The 23,671-nt window shown below is 44.8% G+C and overlaps 1 protein-coding gene across 2 annotated transcripts in view; it reads left to right on the forward strand.

The window, feature by feature from the left end:
• ABCG5 (ATP binding cassette subfamily G member 5) overlaps window positions 1-23,671 on the forward strand; it is a 36,491-nt gene that overhangs the window by 5,012 nt on the left and 7,808 nt on the right. For both annotated transcript variants that reach the window (XM_047782167.1, XM_047782168.1), the window contains exons 3-11: window positions 4,939-5,075; window positions 5,196-5,294; window positions 9,876-10,008; window positions 12,072-12,211; window positions 13,061-13,190; window positions 13,900-14,113; window positions 14,196-14,401; window positions 15,181-15,319; window positions 19,644-19,829. In XM_047782167.1, coding sequence (XP_047638123.1) covers window positions 4,939-5,075; window positions 5,196-5,294; window positions 9,876-10,008; window positions 12,072-12,211; window positions 13,061-13,190; window positions 13,900-14,113; window positions 14,196-14,401; window positions 15,181-15,319; window positions 19,644-19,829 — 1,384 coding nt within the window. The remainder of the gene's footprint in view (window positions 1-4,938; window positions 5,076-5,195; window positions 5,295-9,875; window positions 10,009-12,071; window positions 12,212-13,060; window positions 13,191-13,899; window positions 14,114-14,195; window positions 14,402-15,180; window positions 15,320-19,643; window positions 19,830-23,671) is intronic.

A 23,671-nucleotide genomic window follows, 5' to 3' on the forward strand; every position in this document is an offset into this window, starting at 1 on the left:
ACAGAGGCTGCACCATTTTATATTTCCAGCAATAGCGCACAGGGTTCAAATTTTTCCGCAACCTAGCCAACACTTGTTATTTTCTGGTTTTTTTTTTTCTCTTGATAGTATCTATTGGGTGGGAGGTGGTTTCTCATTATAGTTTTGATTTCTATTTCCCTAATGATTAATAAGATTGAAGATTTTTTCATGTGCTTCTTAGCCATTTGTGTATCTTTGGAGGAATGTCTATTCAAGTCCTTTACCAGTCTCGAATCCAGTTATTTGGTTTTTTGGTCATTGTTGTTGTGGTCATTGTTGAGTTTTAGAAGCTCTCTCTGTCTACTCTGGATGTTAATCCCTTTTCTGATATAAGATTTGCAAATATTTTTCTCTAATCCTGTGAACTGCCTTTTTATAATATGGATAGTGTCTTTCGTTGAAAAGCATAAGTTTAAACTTGTCATGAAGTCCAATTTGTCTATTTTTTCTTTTGTTACCTGTACCTTTGGTGTCACATCCTAGAGCATTAACCATTTTTGCATCTAACTTTGCAACTTATTCCAATCTTCTCTTTTCCACTGAGAATACATACTCATTTCTTATATCTTTTTTTTTTTTTTTTAATGGCTGCACTCATGGCACATGGAAGTTCCCGGGTCGGGAATCGAATCCAAGCCTCGGCCGCGATCTATGCCACAGCTGCATCAAGGCCAGATCCTTAACCTGCCATGCCACAGCAGGAACTCCTCTCATATCTATTTTTGAATGAGTTTAGTCATCCTGCTGGTACCCTCACTAATGAGTTAATAAATATTTGACACATGTTTTTAAAGGAAACACTATTAGTTACCTATTTTTATGTTTTAAAAAGGATCCCCAAGCTAAGTGACTTAAAATAATAAAAAGCATTTATTATCTCTCAGTGTTTCTTTGAGTCAGATATATGGGAGTGCCTTGGTTGGAGATTTCTGTCTGGGGTCTTTTGCGAGGTGAGGTTGGATGTGAGCTGAGGCTGCAGTCATCTGAAGGTTTGCATGGGGCTGGAGAAGCTACTTCCCAAATGGCTCCCTCCCATGCTGGCTAGCAAGCTGGTGCTCACTGTTGCTCAGTCAGAATGTGTGATATGAAAAGAACCCCAATCCACGGCCACCCACAGGAGGCTGAGAAGCAGCAGCCAAACCAGCAGGATTAAACCAAGAGGATGAGGTGGCATCAAAGCCAAAGGAGAGAGATTTACAGAGAGGGGCAAACAAGAGTATCAAACATTGCCGAGAGGTCAACAACATGCCGAGAAGCATCTCCTGGATTTGGCAACAAAGAAGAAGGTTAATCTGGCCGTAGCGGTGGACCGGCAATCCAGGCGGCAGGATATGTGGAGCATCTGACAGAAGCCCAAACAATTTCACATGAAGTAACACTAGCAATCCGAGTTGAGATTGCATCCCAGAAATGTAAGGCCAGGGAGGCCACTAGTTAAAAGAAACACAGACATGGCCTAATATGGTGACTGAGAAACTTCAGGGCGCATTTTTGAAAGACAACCCCAGTGAAGTCACATGCTGTTTCTTTACCATCACCCTCCTCCCTTCCCCATGCCAACCTCTACCTGAACACACGGGGGCTGATTCCAAGCATGGTCAGTCACGGGACAAGAAGATCACTGCTCCAGGAGCTGGGCTTGCTCAACTTCGCACCCCTTCAGAGCAACTAGGAGTTTCTTTAAAATATTTGAACCAAAGATCTTTTCTTTGGTTTTGCGCAAGTCATCACATCCTGAGTAGAATTAGCTGGTTATCTTCTCCGACGGCCCAGAACCTCCTGCCTGTTTCCTCCATTACTAATTCTGAATTCCTAACAGCCTTGATTAGAAAAGCCTGGGGACTCTCTATTGGAGAGTTAGCTCCAATAACTTTCTGGGCTTCTGTCCAGTAAGAATGGGAAGGTCTTGATGGTGTCTTATCCTAAAGGATCACTAATCTCTAGTCCTAGAAAAAGCAAACCAGGAGAAACCTCACCCTCCAGTCATCCCAGCTCAGGGCGGTGATTTCATCCCATCTCCTCTGTGAAAAGGTTTTTTTTTTTTAATTACTCAATGAATTTATTACATTTATAGTTGTACAATGATCATCACAACCCAATTTTATAGGATTTCGATCCCACACCCCCAGTGCATCCCCTCAACCCCCCGAACTGTCTCCTTTGGGAAACATAAGTTTTTCAAAGTCTGTGAGTCATTGTCTGTTCTGCAAAGAAGTTCATTCTGTCCTTTTTTCAGATTCCCTATGTCAGTGAAAGCATTTGATGTTGGTGTCTCATTGTGCGACTGACTTCATTTAACATGATAATTTCTAGGTCCATCCATGTTGCTGCATATGCCATTATTTCTTTCCTTTTCATGGCTGAGTAATATTCCATTGTGTATATGTACCACATCTTGATCCACTCCTCTGTCGATGGACATTTAGGTTGTTTCCATCTCTTGGCTGTTGCAAATAGTGCTGCAATGAACATTGGAGTACATGTGTCTTTTCACGTCATCATTTTCCCTGGATAGATGCCCAGGAGTGGGATTACTGGATCAAATGGTAGTTCTATTTTTAGTTTTCTGAGGAATCACCATACTTTTTTCCATAGTGGTTGCCAAGTAACAATCCCACCAACAGTGTACTAGTGTTCCTTTTTCTCCACACCCTCTCCAGCACGTATTGTTTGTAGACTTTTTGATGATGGCCATTCTGGCAACTGTAAGGTGGTACCTCATAGTGGTTTTGATTTACATTTCTCTAATGATGAGTGATGTTGAACATCTTTTCATGTGTTTTTTGGCCATCCGTACGTCTTTGGAGAATTGTCTGTTTAGATCTTCTGCCCATTTTTTGATGGGGTTGTTTTTTTGGTATTGAGCTGCAGAAGGTGTTTATATACTTTGGAGATTAATCCCTTGTCAGTCAATTCATTTGCAAACATTTTCTCCCATTCTGTGGGCTGTCTTTTCGTTTGTTTAGGGGTTCCTTTGCTGTACACAAACTTTGAAGTTTAATTAGGTCCCATTTGTTTATTTTTGTTTTTACTGTCATTACTCTAAGAGGTGGATCTGAGAAGATGTTGCTGTCATTTATGTCAGAGAGTGTTTGGCCTATGTTTTCCTCTAGGAGTTTTATAGTGTCTGGTCTTATATCTAGGTCTTTAATCCATTTTGAGTTTATTTTTGCGTATGGTGTTAGGGAGTGTTCTAATTTCATTCTTTTCCATGTGGCTGTCCAGTTTTCCCAGCATCACTTATTGAACAGGTTGTCTTTTCTCCATTGTATATTCTTGGCTCCTTTGTCACAGATTAGTTGGCTGTAGGTGCATGGGTTGAATTCTGGGCTTTTTATCCTGTTCCACTGATCTATGTGTCTGTCTTTGTGCCAGTACCATATGGTTTTGATGACTGTTGCTTTGTAATATAGTCTGACATCAAGGAGCCTGATTCTTCCAGCTCCATTTTTCTTTTTCGGGATATCTTTGGCTATTCTGGGTCTTTTGTGCTTCCAAACAAACTTTAAAATATTTTGTTCAAGTTCTGTGAAAAATGTCCTTGGTAATTTAATAGGGATTGCATTGAATGTGTAGATTGCCTTGGGTAGTATAGTCATTTTGATAATAGTGACCCTTCCAGTTCAAGAGCATGGTGTGTCTTTCCATCTGTTTGTGTCATCTTTGATTTCTTTCATCAGTGTCTTATAGTTTTCAGAGTACAGGTCTTTTGTCTCTTTAGGTAGATTTACTCCTTGGTATTTTATTCTTTTGGATGTGATGGTAAACAGGATTGCTTCTGTAATTTCTCTTTCTGATCTTTCATTGTTAGTATAGAAATGCCATTGATTTCTGTGTATGAATTTTGTATCCTGCGACTTTGCCAAATTCATGGATGAGCTCTAACAGTTTTCTGGCCGAGTCTTTAGGATTCTCTAGGTATAGTATCATGTCATCAGCAAATAGTAATAGTTTGACTTCTTCCTTTCCAATTTGGATTCCTTTTATTTCTTTTACTTCTCTGATTGCTGTGGCTAGGACTTCTACAACTTATGTTGAAGAGTAGTGGTGCGAGTGGACATCCTTGTCTTGTTCCTGATCTCAGTGGGAATCCTTTCAGCTTTTCACCGCTGAGAATGAGGTTAGCTCTGAGTTTGTCATATGTGGCCTTTATTATGTTGAGGTAGGTTCCCTCTATGCCCACTTTCTGAAGGGTTTTTTTTAATCAGAAATGAATGTTGGATTTTGTCAAAGGCTTTTTCTGCGTCTATTGAGAAAGTTCTTAGAGACAACCAGCTGCATTATGCTCTAGGCTCTCCTTGCAGGCTGAGACCAACTTGGTTTGACTTGGTTTGACTTGCTAAGCTAGAGCTTCTCAAACTCTAACATGCACGAGAACTTTAATAAGATCCTTTTAATAAGAAGGGATCTTATTAAAAAGCAGAATCTGATTTGGGAGTTCTGGGTTGGGGCCTGAGATTCTGCATTTCAAACAACCTCTCAGGTGCTGCTGCTGCTGGTGGTCCTCAGACCACACTTGATTAGCAAGGCTCTCGTGTCCCCTACATTCAGGAACCACCAAAGGATCCCAGGGAGTCCCCAAAAGAAATTCAGATATCCTAGGCTCCAAACGTTTCCAAGAGCCCTGATTTTCTTTTTATTTTGATCCTGTGTTTTCTTTTTCATCCTGAAACAACTTTAAAAGCAAAATAAACAGGCTGATGAAGTTTCTCCAGTCCTGACCTGGAGGAGAGACATAGCTTGTCCCCTCTCACTGAGAGAACAAGCTGGAACAATGCTTCCCAGCCATGAGTTTGACCCATGAGGCCAAGGAGAGGACATGTCAGGGCTGCACCACAGGTTCACCAAGGGTCTGGTGAAATTCCTGCGCGGTGTCATGGAGGGCTTCCTCTAAGGCCTTCTCTTGTCACCTCCCAGGCTCGGGGAAAACCACGCTGCTGGATGCCATGTCCGGGAGGCTGGGGAGCACGGGGACCCTGCTGGGGGAGGTGTTTGTGAACGGCCAGGCGCTGCGCAGGGAGCAGTTCCAGGACTGCTTCTCCTACGTCCTGCAGGTGCATGCATCCCCGGCCCCTGACTGTGAAGCCACTGGGGGGGGTGTGTGTGTGTGTGATGGTGAGTGGGGGGTGGGGGGGGCTGGATAACACGGACACTGACCCATCCCTCCCCTGCAGAGCGACACGCTGCTGAGCAACCTGACGGTCCGCGAGACGCTGCTCTACACAGCGCTGCTGGCCATCCGTGGCAGCTCCCCAAACGTCATCCAGAAGAAGGTGGGTACCACCCTGGGGCCACCCAGGGGACCTCCCCATGTTGGCTTCGCACCCCTCTTCCCTCCATGTGCTCTTTTCTCCCCTTCACGCTTCATCCTTTAAGCGCCTAGACCTGTGCTGTCCCTTACGGCAGCCACTAGTCACAAGTGGCTTTGGGGCCCTTGAAATGTGACTAGACCTAACCGAGGTGTGCTGTGAGGTTTTAGAAAATTAGTCTGGAGCCACAGAATGTGAGTTAACTCATTAATGATGTTTAAAATACTGATTTATGGGTCAAAGTGATAATATCTTGGCTGCCTTGGGTTGAAGAAATTATACCACTCAAATTCGTTTTACCTGCTTCTTTTCACTCTCTAAAATGTGGCCACTAAACTGTTGAACTTCTCAGTGTGGTTTGCATTGTATGTCTGTTGGATGGTGCTGTCTTGGGAGCTCTATGGACAGATATGGTTATTTTCCTCACTGCCCCTTGCCTTGCAGCCTTATTGAGATTTTTCCCAAATTCCTCTGAAGCATTTTCCAAACTGGATTCAGTTGGTGAAGGAGGAACTGGTGAATTGTCACCTCTTTCTAGGTTCCAGTCTGTTTCGTTCAGTGTACCCAGTTTGGAAGTAACTCTAGGTAACCTCCCGGGGAGCTTACCTGGACACACAAAAAGGACAGGTTAGTGTGTCAGCTGCAGAGCAGGCATAGTTCCCTGGGAAATGGGTTCCCAGAGCTGCCAGAGACTACCCGTGACACCTGTCTCAGAAGCTTTACCACCGTGAGGACACAGCAAGGCTCCTCATGGGCTTTCCTCCCTTAGCCTGGGAACTTCCATATGCCACAAATGAAGCCCCAAACGAACACGCAAACAAAAAAGTAAAAAGCAAAAAAAAAAAAAAAATCTTAATGCCCCCTCCCCCCAAATGGACCATCAGCCCCACAGAGCAAGACTAGCCCTTGATTTGATCCCTAGCCTGGGAACTTCCATATGCCATGGGTGCAGCCCTAGAAAAAGACAGAGAAAGACTAGCCCTGTTCCTCCCTGGAGATTGCCTGAAGCCATTGTGAGGTTCTTGCTCTTCTACCAGCTTGCATTCTGGGCTCTTATATCTGGCTGGCATCATTTTGGCCTTGTTCACATATGATATCTCATTTCATTCTGGTATCAACTCTCTGAGGGAGGCCTTATCTCCATCTTTCAGCTTAAGAAACTGACACCCCCCCCCCCCCGCCCCCGCCCTGGAGTTCCCGTCATGGCTCAATGGTTAACGGATCCAACTGGGAACCATGAGGTTGCGGGTTTGATCCCTGGCCTTGCGGGATCTGGCGTTGTTGTGAGCTGTGATGTAGGTCACAGACGTGGCTTGGATCCCACGTTGCTGTGGCTCTGGCGTAGGCCAGTGGCTGCAGCTCCAATTGGACCCCTAGCCTGGGAACCTCCTTATGCTGCGGGAGCGGCCCTAGAAAAGGCAAAAGACAAAAAAAAAAAAAAAAGAAAGAAAGAAAGAAAAGAAACTGACCCCCAAGGAGATCAAGATCCCACAAGTCGGACAGGCAGAGCTGGGAGGCCATCCCAGGTCGTCTAGCTCCATCATGCCTCCTTGAGCCCCCCGGTGCTCTAGAAGGTGCAGGTCAGAGTTCAGCTCCCAGTGAGACACGGGCATGCTCGCGTGACAGTGAGTGACAGGCGAGCCCCTCTGCAGGCTTCCTGTCTGCCTGCTTTAGTATTTTTGTCTCTGAAATAGGTAGGGGGACATCTCATTGGTATTTGAGTGGGAGAAACGATGTCATAAGCAGATTCTTTTGAGGTAGTGATCCATCTACATCCCATACCCCAGAGGAGAGAATCTGAGAAAGCCGATGAGCCATTTCCCCTGAAAAATGCACGTATTTGTATAAAGATTCAGAAAATTCAAGGGTACTTGCCATTGGTTAATGGCAAATTTGCTCCCTGTGAAGGGTCCCTCTCCCTAGTACTGGCAGCCCCTAACTGGCAGCCTTTCGAGGTTTCCTATCATAAAGTTCTCCCTGCTTGTGAGTACTTTCTTTCTTTGTTTTCTTTTTTCTTTTCTTTTTGTTTTTTCTTTTTAGGGCCGCACCCACGGCATATGGAGATTCCCAGGCTAGGGGTCCAGTTGGAGCTGTAGCTGCCTGCCTACGCCACAGGATCCAAGCCATGTCTGCGACCGACACCACAGCTCACGGTAACCCCGGATCCTTAACCCCCCTTAACCCACTGAGCTAGGCCAGGGATCGAACCCACATCCTCATGGATACTAGTCAGGTTTGTTAACCACTGAGCCGCAGTGGGAACTCCGAGAGTACTTTCTGAGTAAATCCAGTCTACAGGTTGTAAAATCCTGATAAAAATAATTTAGGAAGAAGGCAGTGCCTGTGATAATAGAGCAGAGAACATAGCAGAGCTGCTTCTGTTCTCTGCAGAACTTGCATGTAAAGCCACGGTTGACGTGGGCAGGCTGCGTCTGCTGGGTGGTTGGCCAAATCTTGTGCTTCTTGGACCACTTGAGAACCCACACAGTTTACTCTCAGTCTCAGCTCTGCCATTTGCTAATGGTGTGGCCTTGGGCCATCGATGGACCTCTCTGAGGATCTGTTTTCTCCTTTACAATAGAGTAATAATGCCTCTCTCCTGGAGCTGACATGAGGAACCTGTTTGTGTGAAATCACACAGCATGGAGAGGATTGATGATCCCAATGGATCCCAATGAGCCCAGTGGTCCCTTCCAGGATTCTGTGAATTCTATTCCCAGTAGTGGTTGCAAAGCATGGGAGAGGCTTCTCACCAGGGACAGAACAGATTAAGAGAATGTCTCCTCTCTCCATGCCTTCTGAGCCAGGAGGGGCAAGTTTTATTTTTTCTTGCTGCTGCAGAGCAGATGAAAGGTATGATCAGGAATTTGCCCTGGCTGGTGAATGCATAAACCCTGCCAGGTCAAGAGAATTTCAATTCCAGAATCCTACTCTGCTAGCAAGAAGAGACCCTTCTTTTTTTCCCTAAACCATCATCCTGGATTACTTATGCACTTAAATTTTTTTTTATTGTAGTTGATTTACAGTGTTCTGTCAATGTCTGCTGTACAGCCAAATGACCCAGTTATACATATATGGACATTCTTTTTTTTTTTTTTTTTTTTTCCATTTCTTGGGCTGCTCCCGTGGCATATGGAAGTTCCCAGGCCAGAGGTCGAATAGGAGCTGTAGCTGTCAGCCTATGCCACAGCCACAGCAACGTGGGATTCGAGCCACATCTGCGACCTACACCACAGCTCATGGCAACGCTGGATCCTTAATCCACTAAGCAAGGCCAGGGATCGAACCCACAACCTCGTAGTTCCTAGTCGGATTTGTTAACCACTGAGCCACGACGGAAACTCCTGGACATTCTTTTTCTCACATTATCCTCTCTTCTTGTTATTCCCTTGTATCGATTTCAGATGGGTCCCTTCTTTTGGTCAAAGCTTCATCTGTTGATCCCACACTCTATCTCTTCTGGAACTTTGTTCCATAAATCACCCCCTCTTTTACTCCAGTAAAAGTTCATTGTTGTCATTTTTAATATTTTGGGTTTTTTTTTCCATTATAAAAAAACACAATCTCATTAGAAGTACATGGGAACAAAACTCATTACCATGTATATAAAGTATTCTCAGTCACTTTCTGTCTGCTTTCCCCAGGGCTTTATGCAGATAGGGGTACTCTGTAAGGGGAGGGCCAGAAATAGAGATTTTTGAAAGTGTCTCTGGAGAGGAGGTAAGCTGAGGAAGCAAAGAGGGAGAGGGAGGAAGAAGGCCAACCTTCTTGATTAGAGGCAGTAAAGAATTTTTTTTTTTTTTTTTTTAGTGATTATTGTTTTGGGGAGTTGAGGAGTAAGGAGAGGGTTCAGGGAATTGTAGGATGTAAGATAAGCAGAATGGAGAGAATTGGGGGAAAGGAAATTTTTTAAAGTGTGGCTGTAGGTTATAAACTGGGTACCTTTTAAAGTCCTTAAAGAGGTTCCAATAAAGACTGGCTTTATTTTTAATTATTTTTGATAGTTGGATTATATTTGATACAAAAACCACAGTGAGATAGGACCACATGGGATCCCAGGACTTTTTTGGGTTACATAGGGGAAGCTAGAATTAGCTCAAAGCAAATTTTTTTTTTTTTAAGGTATAAAACATTATAATAAAGGCTCAAAAAACCAAAGATTTTAAAATAAGCTGTATTGTAACTATGTCTTTGGGGGGTTTTCTGTATGTGCTGGACTGACTTACCCCTGAAAATAGGAGTCCAGCAAGATCTCTACTGTTTCTTGCTGCATTTCCCTGAAGCAAGTGAAAGCAGTTTTTATTGTCATAAGGACTTTTGAAAAAAATTCGTATTATTTATTTTACTCTCATACGTATATTCTAGTGTGATTTAAACCAAATTGGATTCTGTCGTAATAGGTGTGCTTTCCCCAGGGTGTGGTGCGTATGAAAGGGCCTAGGCACTCAAGGAAAGTGTGCTGCATCTCCCGTGGCATCCTCAGCCCATGAATTGTGAGAGCATCCTAGCAGTCACCAGCCTTCCTGGACGTTGTGTCTCCCACAGGTGGAGGCAGTCATGGCAGAGCTGAGTCTGAACCACGTTGCAGATCGACTGATTGGCAACTACAACTTTGGGGGTATCTCCAGCGGTGAGAGGCGCCGGGTCTCCATTGCAGCACAGCTCCTCCAGGATCCCAGTAAGTGGGACCCAGAACTGCCACTAACTGCTGCCTGGTAGCTTCCACGTGTCTGCAGACATTGTCAGTCCTTTCTTCACAGTCTTTGTTTGGAACGGGGTTGGTATGGAACTGGAGTCACTGAGGTGTTTCAACTGGGGACCCAGTTTCTTTGGGAATACTCTGTAGCTCCTGGTGCAATTCCATCACCCAAGTACCAAAGAGCTCTTGGACTTGGAAGTACTGCATTTGTGCTAATGATCAATTAGGATCTTCTATACATGTGTGATCCTGCCCTGTCCATCCTATAACCTATAGGAGCAGCACCACTGTGTCTGCGCTGGAAAGCCAGTGCATTTTAGTGTGACTAGAAGTGTTTAGGAAATGGCAGGAATTAAAATAGGACTTTGAGTGATACATAAGAAAGTATATATATTGGAAGGAAGGGCTCTCAAGATCAGGTAGCCAGTCCCCTGCCTCTCCTGCCTGGCTTGGTCACTTTCCCCACTATCTGGGGAAACCCTGCCATTTATAGGCACTTGGAAGAGGACACAATACATCTGGATACTTTCTTCACACTGAGGTAGACCAAGACTGCCTGTCTTCAGAGCAAGTAAGAGGGGTGTTATAAGAGCCCCTGTACTTTTTGAGTAGGAATAAGCTACTGTTACACCCTCTAAAGATTCCCACCTCGGATTTTGTTTCATGGGCCAGAAATTTTTGCAGTGCAAAGACCCAGTTGGTGTGGGAAAGTGCTAGATATGAAAAGAAATGATATCTTTTTTTTTTTTGTCTTTTTGCCATTTCTTGGGCAGCTCCTGCGGCATATGGAGGTTCCCAGGCTAGGGGTCTAATTGGAGCTGTAGCTGCCAGCCTACGCCAGAGCCACAGCAACACGGGATCCGAGCCATGTATGCGTCCTACACCACAGCTCACTGCAACGCCGGATCATTAACCCACTGAGCAAGGGCAGGGACCGAACCTGCAACCTCATGGTTCCTAGTCGGATTCATTAACCACTGCGCCACGATGGGAACTCTGAGATGATGTCTTTTAAAAAATGTTTTGGAGTTCCCGTTGCGGCGCAGCAGAAACAAATCCAACTAGGCACCATGAGGTTGGGGGTTCGATCCCTGGCCTCGCTCACTGGGTTAAGGATCCAGTGTTGCTGTGAGATGTGGTGTAGGTTTCAGACGTGGCTCAGGTCCCACGTTGTTGTGGCTGTGGTGTAAGCTGGCAGCTGTAGGTCCGATTAGACCCCTAGCCTGGGAACCTCCATATGCCACAGGTGTGGCCCTAAAAAGCAACAAACAAAAAACAAACAACCCCACGTTTTATCCAAGTATAGTTTATTTACAATTTTGTGTTAATTTCTGCTGTACAGCACAGTGATTCTGTTATATACACATTTTTTCATATTCTTTCCCGTTATGGTTTATCACAGGATATTGAATATTGTTCCTTGTGCAATACCTTGTGCAAGGTGTAGGGCCTTGTTGTTTATCCATTCTCTACATAGAATAGTTTGCATCTGCTAATCCCAAGCTCCCAATCCATCCCTCCCCGACTTCCCCTCCCCCTTGGCAAACACAAGTCTGCTCTTTATGCCTGAGAGTCTGTACCTGTCTTGTTGATATGTTCTTTTGTGTCATGTTTTCTATTCCCTGTATAAGTGATACCATTTGTCTTTCTCTTACTTCACTTAGTATGATGATCCCCAAAGTCTATCCATGTTGTGAGATTTTGTCTTTTTAACCAGCCTCCTTTTAGCCTTTTAGAAAGACCTGGGTGCCAGCCTGCCAGCTCTTGTTCCCTGTTAGAGTTCCCTGCATGGAGTCCAGGCTATAGTGCCACGTGAGGGGCCTGATCTGGTTGCCACTCTGTCCCTTCAAGGATCAAGGCCAAAATGTCTTCTGGAGCTGGGAGTTGGGCCCTCCTGCGTCAGGTGCTTGCTCCTAGGTGCGGGCTGAGGTCCTTCTCCCTGCAGACTCTTTGGATGGGATAAGACAGCTCAATAAGGAACAAAATTCTGAGTCTAGGGCTCAGAGCCCAGGCTCAGATGTCTGACCTTTCTTTGCCTACAGAGGTCATGCTATTTGATGAGCCAACCACAGGCCTAGACTGCATGACTGCCAATCAGATTGTGGTCTTCCTAGTAGAACTGGCTCGCAGGGACCGCATCGTGATCCTCACCATCCACCAACCCCGCTCTGAGCTCTTCCAGGTAAGGGGGATGCCTCTTGTTCCAGCTCTGCTCATCCAGGGTGAGTATATATGTGCCAGGCTGGGGATCTCAGGGTAGAGATTTGTACTTAAACCCTTGCAATTGGAGCCAATAGCTCCTGATGTGGGAAGGGCAAAGGATGGAAACTCAATTCTTTCAGCCCCTACCATGTACCAAATACCTTCTATACACTAGCTCACTTAAGCCAAAGAACAACCCCATGAGGTGGATATCAGTACCTTCTTTTTTAAAAAAAAAATTTTAAGTAGAGTTGATTTACAATATTCCTTCAATTTCTGCCCAGTATTTTCATGTTACAGAGGAGAAGAGTGAGACTTAGAAATGACACAAAATTGAGCCAATATCACAGTTAATAAAAAGCTAGAATTGGCATTCAGATTCCAGGTGGCTTTCAAGTCTGTGTTTTTCCATTAAACCATATAGATTTCCTTTCAGAAATCTCACCTTAATCTCCTAGGATCCTTTTAGGGAGCTATTATTTGCATTTTATGGAAAAGGATCTGATACTTCAAAAAAAATTTTTTTTTTTTTTTTTTGGTCCAAGGTCACTCACTCAGGGGCACAACTAGGACTCCAACACAGGTCCACTGACCAGGTCCAATAGCTCTCCTCCATCCCAGATGTGGTGCTGGGTGAAGGCTGGGAGGCAGCAGGACCCACAGGGGCAACCAAGGCTGGAAAGAATAGAGATGACTCTGGGGATTCGATGGATGCAGTAAGATGACTGATGTATGGCTGAGATAATCAAAGGGCTGACTACTTGAAATTTATCTTCCATAAGGATGCAGTGACCTGATGACACACTCACACTGTCTGTTGTTCAATCAGCTCTTTGACAAAATCGCCATTCTGAGCTGTGGAGAGTTGGTTTTCTGTGGGACACCCGTGGAAATGCTCGATTTCTTCAGTGGCTGCGGTTACCCTTGTCCTGAGCATTCAAACCCTTTTGATTTTTATAGTAAGTTTTGGTTTCTTATCCTGAAAGTTTTTTAGCCTTTATCATCTCAGATTTCTGCCTGGATGACACTAGCACAAGTAGGTTTTCTTTTTGCTTTTGCTTTGGTGTTTTTAGTCTTGAAAAAATTCATCTGGCCTAGTCAATTAATGCGCCATGGATGACCTATCAGAATGAGGTGGGGGATTGCTCTTGAAGTGGTGCACTCCTACTTCGTCAGAGAAAAATTAGCTGAACTTCTGAATTCTCTTAGACAGGGCTTTTGGGATCCTCATGGCCCTGCTGGTAGCTTTAAAATATTCGTATTTTGGAGTTCCTGTCGTGGCTCAGCAGTTAACGAACCCGACTAACATCCATGAGGATGCGGGTTCTATCCCTGGCCTCGCTCAGTAGGTTAAGGATCTGGCGTTGCCGTGAGCTGTGGTGTAGGTTGCAGATCTGGCTCGGATCCTGTGTTGCTGTGGCTGTGGCGTAGGCTGATGGTTACAGCTCCGATTTGACCCGTAGCCTGGGAACCTCCATATGCCGTTGGGGGGGGGGGGGGCTAATAAGACAAGAAAAAAATTCTGATTTTATAGGTGGGCATTAACATCAGGTATTATTTTGATGAGATGAAGTCTTCTTAAAATTAATTTATGAAATTGTATATTATTAGCCATTGGTATATATAAGCATTTAAAAACACATGGGTCATTCTGGGGGGATATTTCAGTGGACCTGACATCAGTGGATACCCAGAGCAAAGAACGGGAAATAGAAACCTACAGGAGAGTCCAGCTGATTGAATCTGCCTACAAAGAATCGGCAATTTATCGCAAAACCTTGGAGGATATTGAAAGAACAAAACACCTGAAAACATTACCAATGATCCCTTTCAAAACCAGAGATTCTCCGGGAGTCCTTTCTAAACTGTGGGTTCTCTTGAGGTAAGAACCTCACCCCGTTTTAGGTCAGTCGACGTCCACCCACAAAAGCAAAGCAATTAAAACGGGGTTGTTTGGCTTTCAGGAGAGTGATGAAAAACTTAATGAGAAATAAGCTGGTGGTGACGATGCGTCTCGTTCAGAATCTGATCATGGGTTTGTTCATCATTTTCTTCCTGCTGCGGCTCCAGAACGATGTGCTGAAGGGTGCCATCCAGGACCGCGTGGGTCTCCTGTACCAGTTTGTGGGGGCCACTCCGTACACAGGCATGCTGAACGCCGTGAACTTGTGTGAGTGTTGTGCCCAGGAGGTACCCTCGGGGTTGGGGGCTTTTGTCTCCCAGAGTATCTCCCTTCTCCAACTGGCACCCTGCAAGCTTCCCCCATTATAAGGGTATTTCTCGGAGCTCAACCTGGCCCTTTCCAGGGTTTTCTCGCTGGGGCAAGGTCATTACATCTTAATGGGAATTAGGTCACCAAGCAGATCTCCCTGAAGGTCTCTGAGGATTCAGGGAAACAGGAAGTTATGAGGAGCAGAGTTTGGGAAGGGTCATCTCTAGTGTCCTGTCTTAACCATTAGGAGGTGCAGCCGTGGGGGCCCAGATGCCTGGCCAACTTGGCACTGTTAACCTTCTTTTTGGAGGCTATTTTAGGAGAGCCAGAACCTGGTTTTCAAACTCAGTGGGAGTCCAGAAGCAACTTGTGGTTGCCTGATGTTCTGTGACAAGACCCTGCACGAAAAGAGGACAAAGTACCTCATGTCACTCATTTGTGTCCCTATTGCACATGTGTTCTTGAATTGGTGACACTCCTCCCCCCGAGAAAGAAACCAATTATGAGAACTTTCGTAATCATGGTAATTGAGGTCGAGTGTAGATTTCTGGCGTGGGGGTATTTATAGTTCTACGGATGGCAGGTCCCCTCTCTCCATGACGAGCGAGCCCCCACCAGGGGGCTGTGTGGTGACCTCACCGGCCATCCTGAAGACCTCAAGTTCAGCTCGGGCTAGCCCCCACCCCCTGTGGGCTGTGTGGTGACTGGCTCTTCTGAAACCTGCCTTCCGTGCCCAGTTCCTGTGCTTCGAGCCATCAGCGACCAGGAGAGCCAGGACGGCCTGTACCAGAAGTGGCAGATGCTGCTGGCCTACATGCTGCATGTCCTCCCCTTCAGCGCCCTTGCCATCATGATATTCAGCAGCGTGTGCTACTGGTAAGGGGGAGGGGATCCCGAGGTGTTCAGTTCTCCTGGGCCACGCTCCCCATGGGGGTCCCAGAGGGCCGATGGGACCTGTGGAGGGAGAACCCCAGGGAAAACAAGTCCCTGCTCTCTGCTCTGGAGGGCCTGTTTCTGCCCATCAGGGCCCAGGACAATGTCCTGTCCTTCAGGACAATGGAAAAACCCCACTGTGGGCAACATGGCCCCTGAGAGCAGACAAACTAGACCACATGCACCCGGGAATGGCATATCCCACATTCACCTCAGGGCCTGGCCCAAGGAGAGGGCTCTGGAGTAGCCAGGACCCAGGTGCAGAGGCATCGAGCAAGTGTCCACCCAGCTCATCGTGGCTCCCAGGCTGCCGTAAGCTGGAGCAGCGATGCTGCCTGAGGCCTCACTGACTGAGCTGGGGCACCACGGTTGGGTGGGGTGGTAGGGGATTGAGCAATCGAGAGCGACTGTGGGGAGAGAGCACTGGGGGACCATGAAGCCTCCCTGATGCTGGGTTTTGATGGATGGCTTGTCGAGAATGCTTTTTATTTCATGGAATCTTTAAAAGATATAAATCTGAAACGTGTAGAGTTATTGGTATTCCTTGTTGTCATGTTGAGATGTTACCTTCTCTACTCCCTGTGGCTTTTCATTGAGGAAAAGATGGGGGGGAATCACCTGGCATTCTGTGACTCCGGTAGGGAAAGGTGGCCAGCTTTGCGGCCCCAAAGTGTTTCAGATGCTGGATTGTGGGCATAAATCTCCAGATGACTCTCATTCAAGAAAGTCTAAGATTAATATTATTCAGAAGCACCAACACTATCTGAGGAATATAACAATAAATAACAATCATCATTATAATAATAGCTAACATGTATTGAGCACGTGCTTTATGTCAGGGACTTAAGAGGTTTAAATACATCAGTTCATGTAATCCTTGCCACCTTTCTAGGAAGGTGGCATTATTAATTACCCTGTTGGAAGATGTCTCTTTCCCATCTCACATTCATTAGCCCAGTGAATCACAAAGGAGGCCAAGGGTCCCTTTGGCTGGGCAGGGAGAGGGACTCCAGGAGGCTTTACAGAGGAGAACTTCCGAGATGAGGAACATTTGAACAGATAGAAAGGGAGCAAGGGCATATTCCAGGGGAAGAAGGAACAAGCAGGAGTATAGGTTCAGAAGCAAAAACACACAAGACCTTTCCAGAGAAAAGGTTCAGCTGTGTTGTGGGGAAAGGGAGGTTGGACAGAGTAGTGGTAAATGGGGCTGACAGCCCCAGAGCCTGGTAGGGGAGATGCTGAATGCCGGGCTCAGGGGCTGAAGGGGACTGGATATTGGGACACGGTAGAGGATTCTGAATCCCAGCGAGCAATGCGTCTGTGTTGGACTCTGGAGGGTGAGGCCAGCATCACTTTGGTTGCAGGCTGCAGTGAGGGCAGAGATGCTGGATGGCCCAGTGAAGAGTCTGTGGGAAAGGCAGAGGCCCCCGGGGAAGAGAGTAGCAGAGGCAACAGAAAGCGGGGATTGCTTTGAGATGCTGGGAAAGTAGTTACCGATGGACTCAGAAACTGAATGGACTTGTTGGGAGTAAAGAAAATCAGGGGTGATGCCTGAGGTTTTAGCCTGGGGGAATGGGAAGGTGACAGCCTCCTTGTCAAGTCTGCCAGGAAAGAGAATGGGTTTGATGTGGAACACGTGGCACTTGGGATGCTACAGGACACCCAACTGGTGATGTCAACCTGAGATTTGGGTGATAGGGTGGGTTGGGGAGAAAAGGTGAGGGGGGTAAGAATAAAGACCTGGGAATGGATTCTATAGGAGAGAATGTCACAAATGAAGGAAGCAGTGGAGTGTAAGACCTCATGAGGCCCATTCAGAGGGTGGAGAGAGGCAAGCGATCCAGAGACAGAGGCAGAGAGGTGTCAGAGAGGTAGGAGGAGGAGGAGGATTGGCAGCATTGGCAAAGCCAAGAGAGGAGTTTCCAGCAAGTGGAGAAAACCCATTCAGTACTGCAGAGGTTCAAGGAGGTGAGGCTTAAGATTAGGAGGTCATTGGCAACTTTCTAAAAAAAGAGCTTCGGTAGAGTGGTAGGGATGCAGGTCAGGTTTGCAAGGGAATAAGGAGAGAAATGGAAGCAGCAGATGCTGTTTGAGAAGCTTGGTGGTATAGGGTAGGATGACGAGGGGGCAGTTGCTTAAAAGGTTGTCAGATTTGGAGTTTCCCGATGGCCTAGCAGTTAAGGATTTGGCATTGTCACTGCTGTGGTTCAGGTTACTGCTGTGGTGCCAGTTTGATCACTGGCCCAGGAACTTCCACATGCTGCAGGTATGGTAAACAAACAAACAAACAAAAAACCTAAAAACTGGAGTTCCCATCGTGGCGCAGTGGTTAACGAACGCGACTAGGAACCATGAGGTTGCGGGTTCGATCCCTGCCCTTGCTCAGTGGGCTAACGATCCAGCATTGCCGTGAGCTGTGGTGTAGGTTGCAGACACGGCTCCAGTGTTGCTGTGGCTATGGCGTAGGCTGGCAACTACAGCTGCGATTCAACCCCTAGGCTGGGACCCTCCATATGCCACAGGAGTGGCCCAAGAAATGGCAAAAAGACAAAAAAAAAAGAACCTAAAAACTAAAAACCTGAAACCAAAAAAAAAAAAAAAAGTGTTATCAGTCTCTAGGAATGGTTATTTTACAAAATGGTAAGAAAGTCCATCAGGGAAAAACCGTCAGATTGCAAGTTGATAAAACTCTAGAGAAATTGGATAATTCACAGATCAAGTTTCCACAGTAGACCAAGGTTGGGACAGGAAAAGCAGGATAACACAGACTCAAGGATGCAAGATAAGATAGGGATGAAGTTTGGCAAAGATGGGGGAAGAGCGAGGGAGGGAGAAGAGAGAGAGGGAGAGAATATGAAAAGTAGGACAGATAAAGGTAGAAATTCACAAAATGGGATGTGAAGCCATCTGCTGAGCACTGGGGAAAGTCTGAACTTCCCTGGGGAGAGGGCATAATTTAAAGTAGAAGTTTATTTTAGCCATGATGGGAGAGCCATTGGACTCCAGTAAGAAATGAGGAAAAATTAAGAGGTCCAAGAGTCAGCTGAGGCAAAGTGGTAGCGTGGATTCAATGAATACCGCTTAAGTGAGAGAGCAGAGGTCTCCAGGTGTGGGGATTGGTAAAACATAGAGCAGCCAAAGGGAGTGAGGATCCAGGGCAGTGAGGGCTTTGGGGAAATGGGAGACAGGAGGGAGGCTGTGATCAGAAAGGGTCTTTTCAGAATCTGAATCTTGGAAGTGGGGTTTTTGAGTAACAAGTTAACATTTAAATCGAAGACAAGATGAGTGATCAAGTTTACATGGGTGGAGCCACTGGAATTGATGAGGTTCCCTAATTAGGAGGCATTGATGTTGATGGTTTATCAAGGAGGTTAAAGACTTTGAGGATCATGATGGCAGGCAGGAGCGCAAAGACTGACCCTGGTCCAGAAGCTGTAAAATCATCAAAGGTGAGAGAGTGTCTTAACAGTCGCAGAGGACGGCATTGGGGCAGAGACCTGATGGTATAAGCGAACTTCATGATTTATATAGGAGCAAAGGCAGATGGCCTTGGTGAGTGGTGGTGGAAATGGAAGAAAGAGCGGCCAGGTCTAAAGGCTGTTTGAGGACATGCTATCACCAGGGAAATGTTATTTGCTGAAAGCAATATAAGCGGTAAGGGGCAGGAATATAGGGTAGCTTGTTTACAAGAACATGAAGGTCAAGTCAATAGAAGAGGTTGGTAGAATAAAAGGTAAGAATGGGACAGAACAGGCCTGGGGAGGGCTTGTCTGTTGACGAATGAAAGCCATGAAGGATTTTCATGCTGAGAATAACCCCATATAACAGGGGTGAGGTTCATGAAGGAGGGGCTGGGGAGCCGTTGGGTGAGTCCTCAGCATTTAGGGTCGTGGGCTAACTAGGGCGGGAGCAGCGTCAGCCAGGCAGGATGTGACTGTGCTTATGGAGAAGCCTGGGCATTCAGCCCTACTCATTGCAGCTGGTTGTGACTATCTCCCAGGTGTTAGGATTTTTCTGTGAAAGTTGAGCAGCTGTAAAAAGGAAAGGGTGGCTCCATTGACTTGGGGCCAACAGAAGCAACCTTCGGTACTAAATGGCCTCAAATGTTGGTTCTCTTCCAAAAAAGGCCTCTCAAAGGGGAGTTTGGCTTCCCCTGCAAACTCTTCTCACCCACTAACCACCATGGATTTATGCAGAAAATGCCAGTGTGGGATTTTCCTTAAATGATAACCCCTGGAAGGGAGCTAAAGACCTTGTGTTTTTCTAGGACTCTGGCCTTATACCCTGAGGCTGCCAGATTTGGATATTTCTCTGCGGCTCTCTTGGCCCCCCACATAATTGGTGAATTTCTAACTCTTTTGCTGCTTGGTGTCATCCAAGACCCAAACGTGGTCAACAGTGTGGTGGCTCTGCTCAGCATCGCTGGGGTGCTTGTGGGCTCCGGATTTGTGAGGTAAGACCTACCCATTCAGATGATTTAAATTGATATGACTTGATGTTAATAATCACTTAATAATGATTAATATAAGGAATCCCAGAGCAGTGCTATGTGATACTGTGATACTGTATCACCGCATAGCCTGGATTTATAATGTTTGCTAATCATTAATGCTTAAACTTTGAACTGTTCGCCATTTGTTGAGTACGATGTCTTCAGAGTGAGGATCAAGAAATGACAATTTAGGCCTCTTTATCAATATGATTTCTCCGTCATGAACCGCTGTAACAAGAGAAGGGAAAGCAAGCTATCCTTCAGAAACACTCAGCCTACTGCAGGCTGAAGAACACGCGTTTTGTTCAATGCTTCCCCAGCACTGTTGATTTCTATTCCAGCTCTCAATTCCCATTTACTTTAGGGAAAGTAAGAATAGTCAAAGAAAAGAGCTTGCAGGATGAAGGACTGCTCAAAAAAACATGAGGGCTCAAAGGACACACACCAAATGTCAACAGTAATTATCTCTGGGTGATATTTATTTTTATTTTTTCTTTTACATTTTTATTTATTTATTTTTTTTGGTGAATTTTCTATTTTTTAACCAAGAGAAAAAAAATACACAAGCATAAATTTTTAAAAAGTACTATAGGGAAGGGTGGAACATTTTAGAAGGTGAAAGTGGTCTTCGGTGGTTGATGTGAGTGGGATCTTGGAAACCATGGGTCCCTGAGAAAATGGTGAAGGTGACTCTGTTTCTTTGACTTACAATTTAAAAGCTATTGAGCAAATACTATATGTAATCGTATTTATTTAATGACTTCACTCTCGGAGCAATCCACATTCAGGTAAGGGGGCTAAGCTCAGATGTGATGTTGCTTGGTCACCAGCTGGCAAGACTTTCCCAGGAGGCATGGGTCTCCCTGGAGAGAGGACTGATCCTGGAGTCAGTCTCCCTCCTACCACTTTGCTGTCATGTGACCACTGGCAAGTCACTCTTCTATCTAAACTAGTTTCCTCATTTATAAAATGGAGATAATGATCTCAGCTCCACCTGCCTCCAGGGATCATGAGAATCAAATGAGATCATCAGCGGGGAAACATTTCATGAACTCTAGTGAGTTATAAAAGGTGATATATTATAAAGCCAAGTGACCTAGGTTTTGTTCGGTCAAGGAGGATTTTTTTTTACAATGATACTATGATATTGCATTTGTCTATGTAGCTTAAGTGGCTTGTTAGCATCTCTGAAAAATGTGCAACTCAAATCACCCCAATGGCATGGAATCAAGCCAGCAAGTTACAGACCCAACTTTCAGCAGCATCTCCTCTTTCATGTTTGAATCTGTGTGTGTTCCAATCAGTCTGGCACTATTTCATGTATTTGATTTATAAGAAAAGAGGATTGTTTGGAGTTCCTGTCGTGGCTCAGTGGTTAACAAATCCAACTAGGAACCATGAGGTTGCGGGTTTGATCCCTGGCCTTGCTCAGTGGGTTAGGGATCTGGCGTTGCCGTGAGCTGTGGTGTAGGTCGCAGACGTGGCTCGGATCTGGTGTTGCTGTGGCTGTGGTGTAGGCCAGCGGCTACAGCTCCAATTAGACCCCTAGCCTGGGAACCTCCATATGCCTTGGGACTGGCCCTAGAAAAGGCAAAAAGACAAAAAAAAAAGAGGATTGTTCTTAAGAGAGAGGCAGTAGCCAACATTACCAAAATTCTCTCACATTCTTTGCAAAATCTCAACATCCCAAGGCTTTACCTAGGTTCCACTCCCATCACCAATGTGACACTCCACCCCTGAAGGTCACATCAACCTCCTAGTCACTGAATTTATATTTTTCCCTCAAGTTATCATCGTTCCTGACTGACTGCCTACAGCATTTGCAATTTTTGATACTTCCCCATTAAACACAAGTGGAAACAGCTTTGCTATTCTTTCTGCTTAAAAAGTAATACAGTTCTTTGGGAAAAACAAACATGCACACAATAAAGAAATGTTTAAGGACAAAAGTAAAAATTACCTTAAGTATCACTGTCCAGAATTAAGTTTTATTGTGTATCTTGCTAGATGTTTATACAATCTTTAATTAAAATAGGAATAGATGAAACCATAAATACTAAATACAAGAATGTCATTGGACATGTGGCAATGGTTTTCCATATTTTTCTAGGCACAAATTGTTCACCACTGTTTATTTTTATTTAATTTTTTTGTATAATAGTTGATTTACAATGTTCTGTCAATTTCTGCTGTACAGCAAAGTGACCCAGTTATACATATATTCTTTTCCTCATATTGTCTTCTATCATGTTCTATCACAAGTGATTGGATCTAGTTCCCTATGCTATACAGCAGGACCTGGAATTGCTTATCCATTCTAAATGTAATAGTTTGCATCTACTCACCTCAAATTCCCATTCTATCCCTCTCCATCCCCCTTGACAACCACAAGTCTGTTCTCCATGTCCATGAGTTTGTTTTTTATGATAGGCTCATTCGAGCCATATATTAGATTCCATATAAGTGATAATATATGGTATTTTGTCTTCCTCTTTCTGACCTACTTCACTTAGTATGAGAATCTCTAGTTTCATCCACATTGCTGCAAATAGCATTATTTTGTTCTTTTTTATGGCTGAGTAGTATTCCATCATGTATATGTACCACATCTTTTTAATCCATTCATCTGTCAGTGGACATTTAGGTTGTTTCTGTGTCTTGGCTATGGTGAATAGTGCTGCAATGAACATAAAGGTGCATGTATCTTTTTCAATGAAAGTTTTGTCTGGATATATGCCCAGGAGTAGGATTGCTGGACCATATGGTAGTTCTGTATTTAGTTTTCTGAGGTACCTCTATACTGTTTTCCATAGGGTTTTACCAATTTACAATCCTACTAACCAAGAGTGTAGATGGGTACCCTTTTCTCCAAACCCTCTCCAGCATTTGTTATTTTGTAGACTTATTAATGATGGCCATTCTGACTGGTGTAAAGTGGTACCTCATTGTAGTTTTGATTTGTATTTCTGTAATTAGTGATGTTGATCATTTTTTTCATGTGTCTGTTGACCATCTGTATGTCTTCTTTGGAGAAATGTCTATTCAGGTCTTCTGCCCATTTTTCAATTGGGTTGTGTGAGGTTTTTTTTTTGTTTGTTTTGCTGTTGAGTTGTATGAGTTTGTAAATTTTGGAGATTAAGCCCTTATTGGTTGCATTGTTTGAAACTTCTCCCATTCTGGAGGTTGTCTTTTTGAGTTTTTTTTTTTTTTTTTGTGGTCTTTGCTGGGCAAAAGCTTGTAAGTTTGATTAGGTCCCATTGGTTTCTTATTTGCTTTTATTTCTATTGCTTTGGAGACTGACCTAAGAAAGAAAACATTCATATGGTTGATGCTGGAGGACATTTTGCCTAGGTTCTCTTCTAGGAGTTTTATGGTGTCTTGTCTTGTGTTTAAGTCTTTAAGCCGTTTTGAGTTTATTTTTGTGCATGGTGTGAGGGTGTGTTCTAGTTTCATTGATTTACATGCAGGTGTCCAGTTTTCCAGCACCACTTACTGAAGAGACTGTCTTTTCCCCATTTTATATTCTTGCCTCCTTTGTTGAAGATTAACTGGCTGTAGGTATCTGTGTTTATTTCTGGGTTCTCAATTCTGTTCCATTGGTGTCTATTTTTGTACCAGTACCACACTGTCTTCATTACCACAGCTTTGTAATATTGTCTGAAGCCTGGGAAACTCATGCCTCCTGTTTGGCTTTTGTTTCTCAGGGTTGCTTTGGCAATTCTGGGTCTTTTATGGTTTCATATAATTTTTTGGATTGTTTGTTCTAGTTCTGTAAAAAACGTCCTGGGTAATTTGATAGGGAT

This window comes from Phacochoerus africanus, chromosome 5 (assembly GCF_016906955.1).
Source record: "Phacochoerus africanus isolate WHEZ1 chromosome 5, ROS_Pafr_v1, whole genome shotgun sequence".
NCBI classification, from domain to species: Eukaryota; Metazoa; Chordata; class Mammalia; order Artiodactyla; family Suidae; genus Phacochoerus; species Phacochoerus africanus.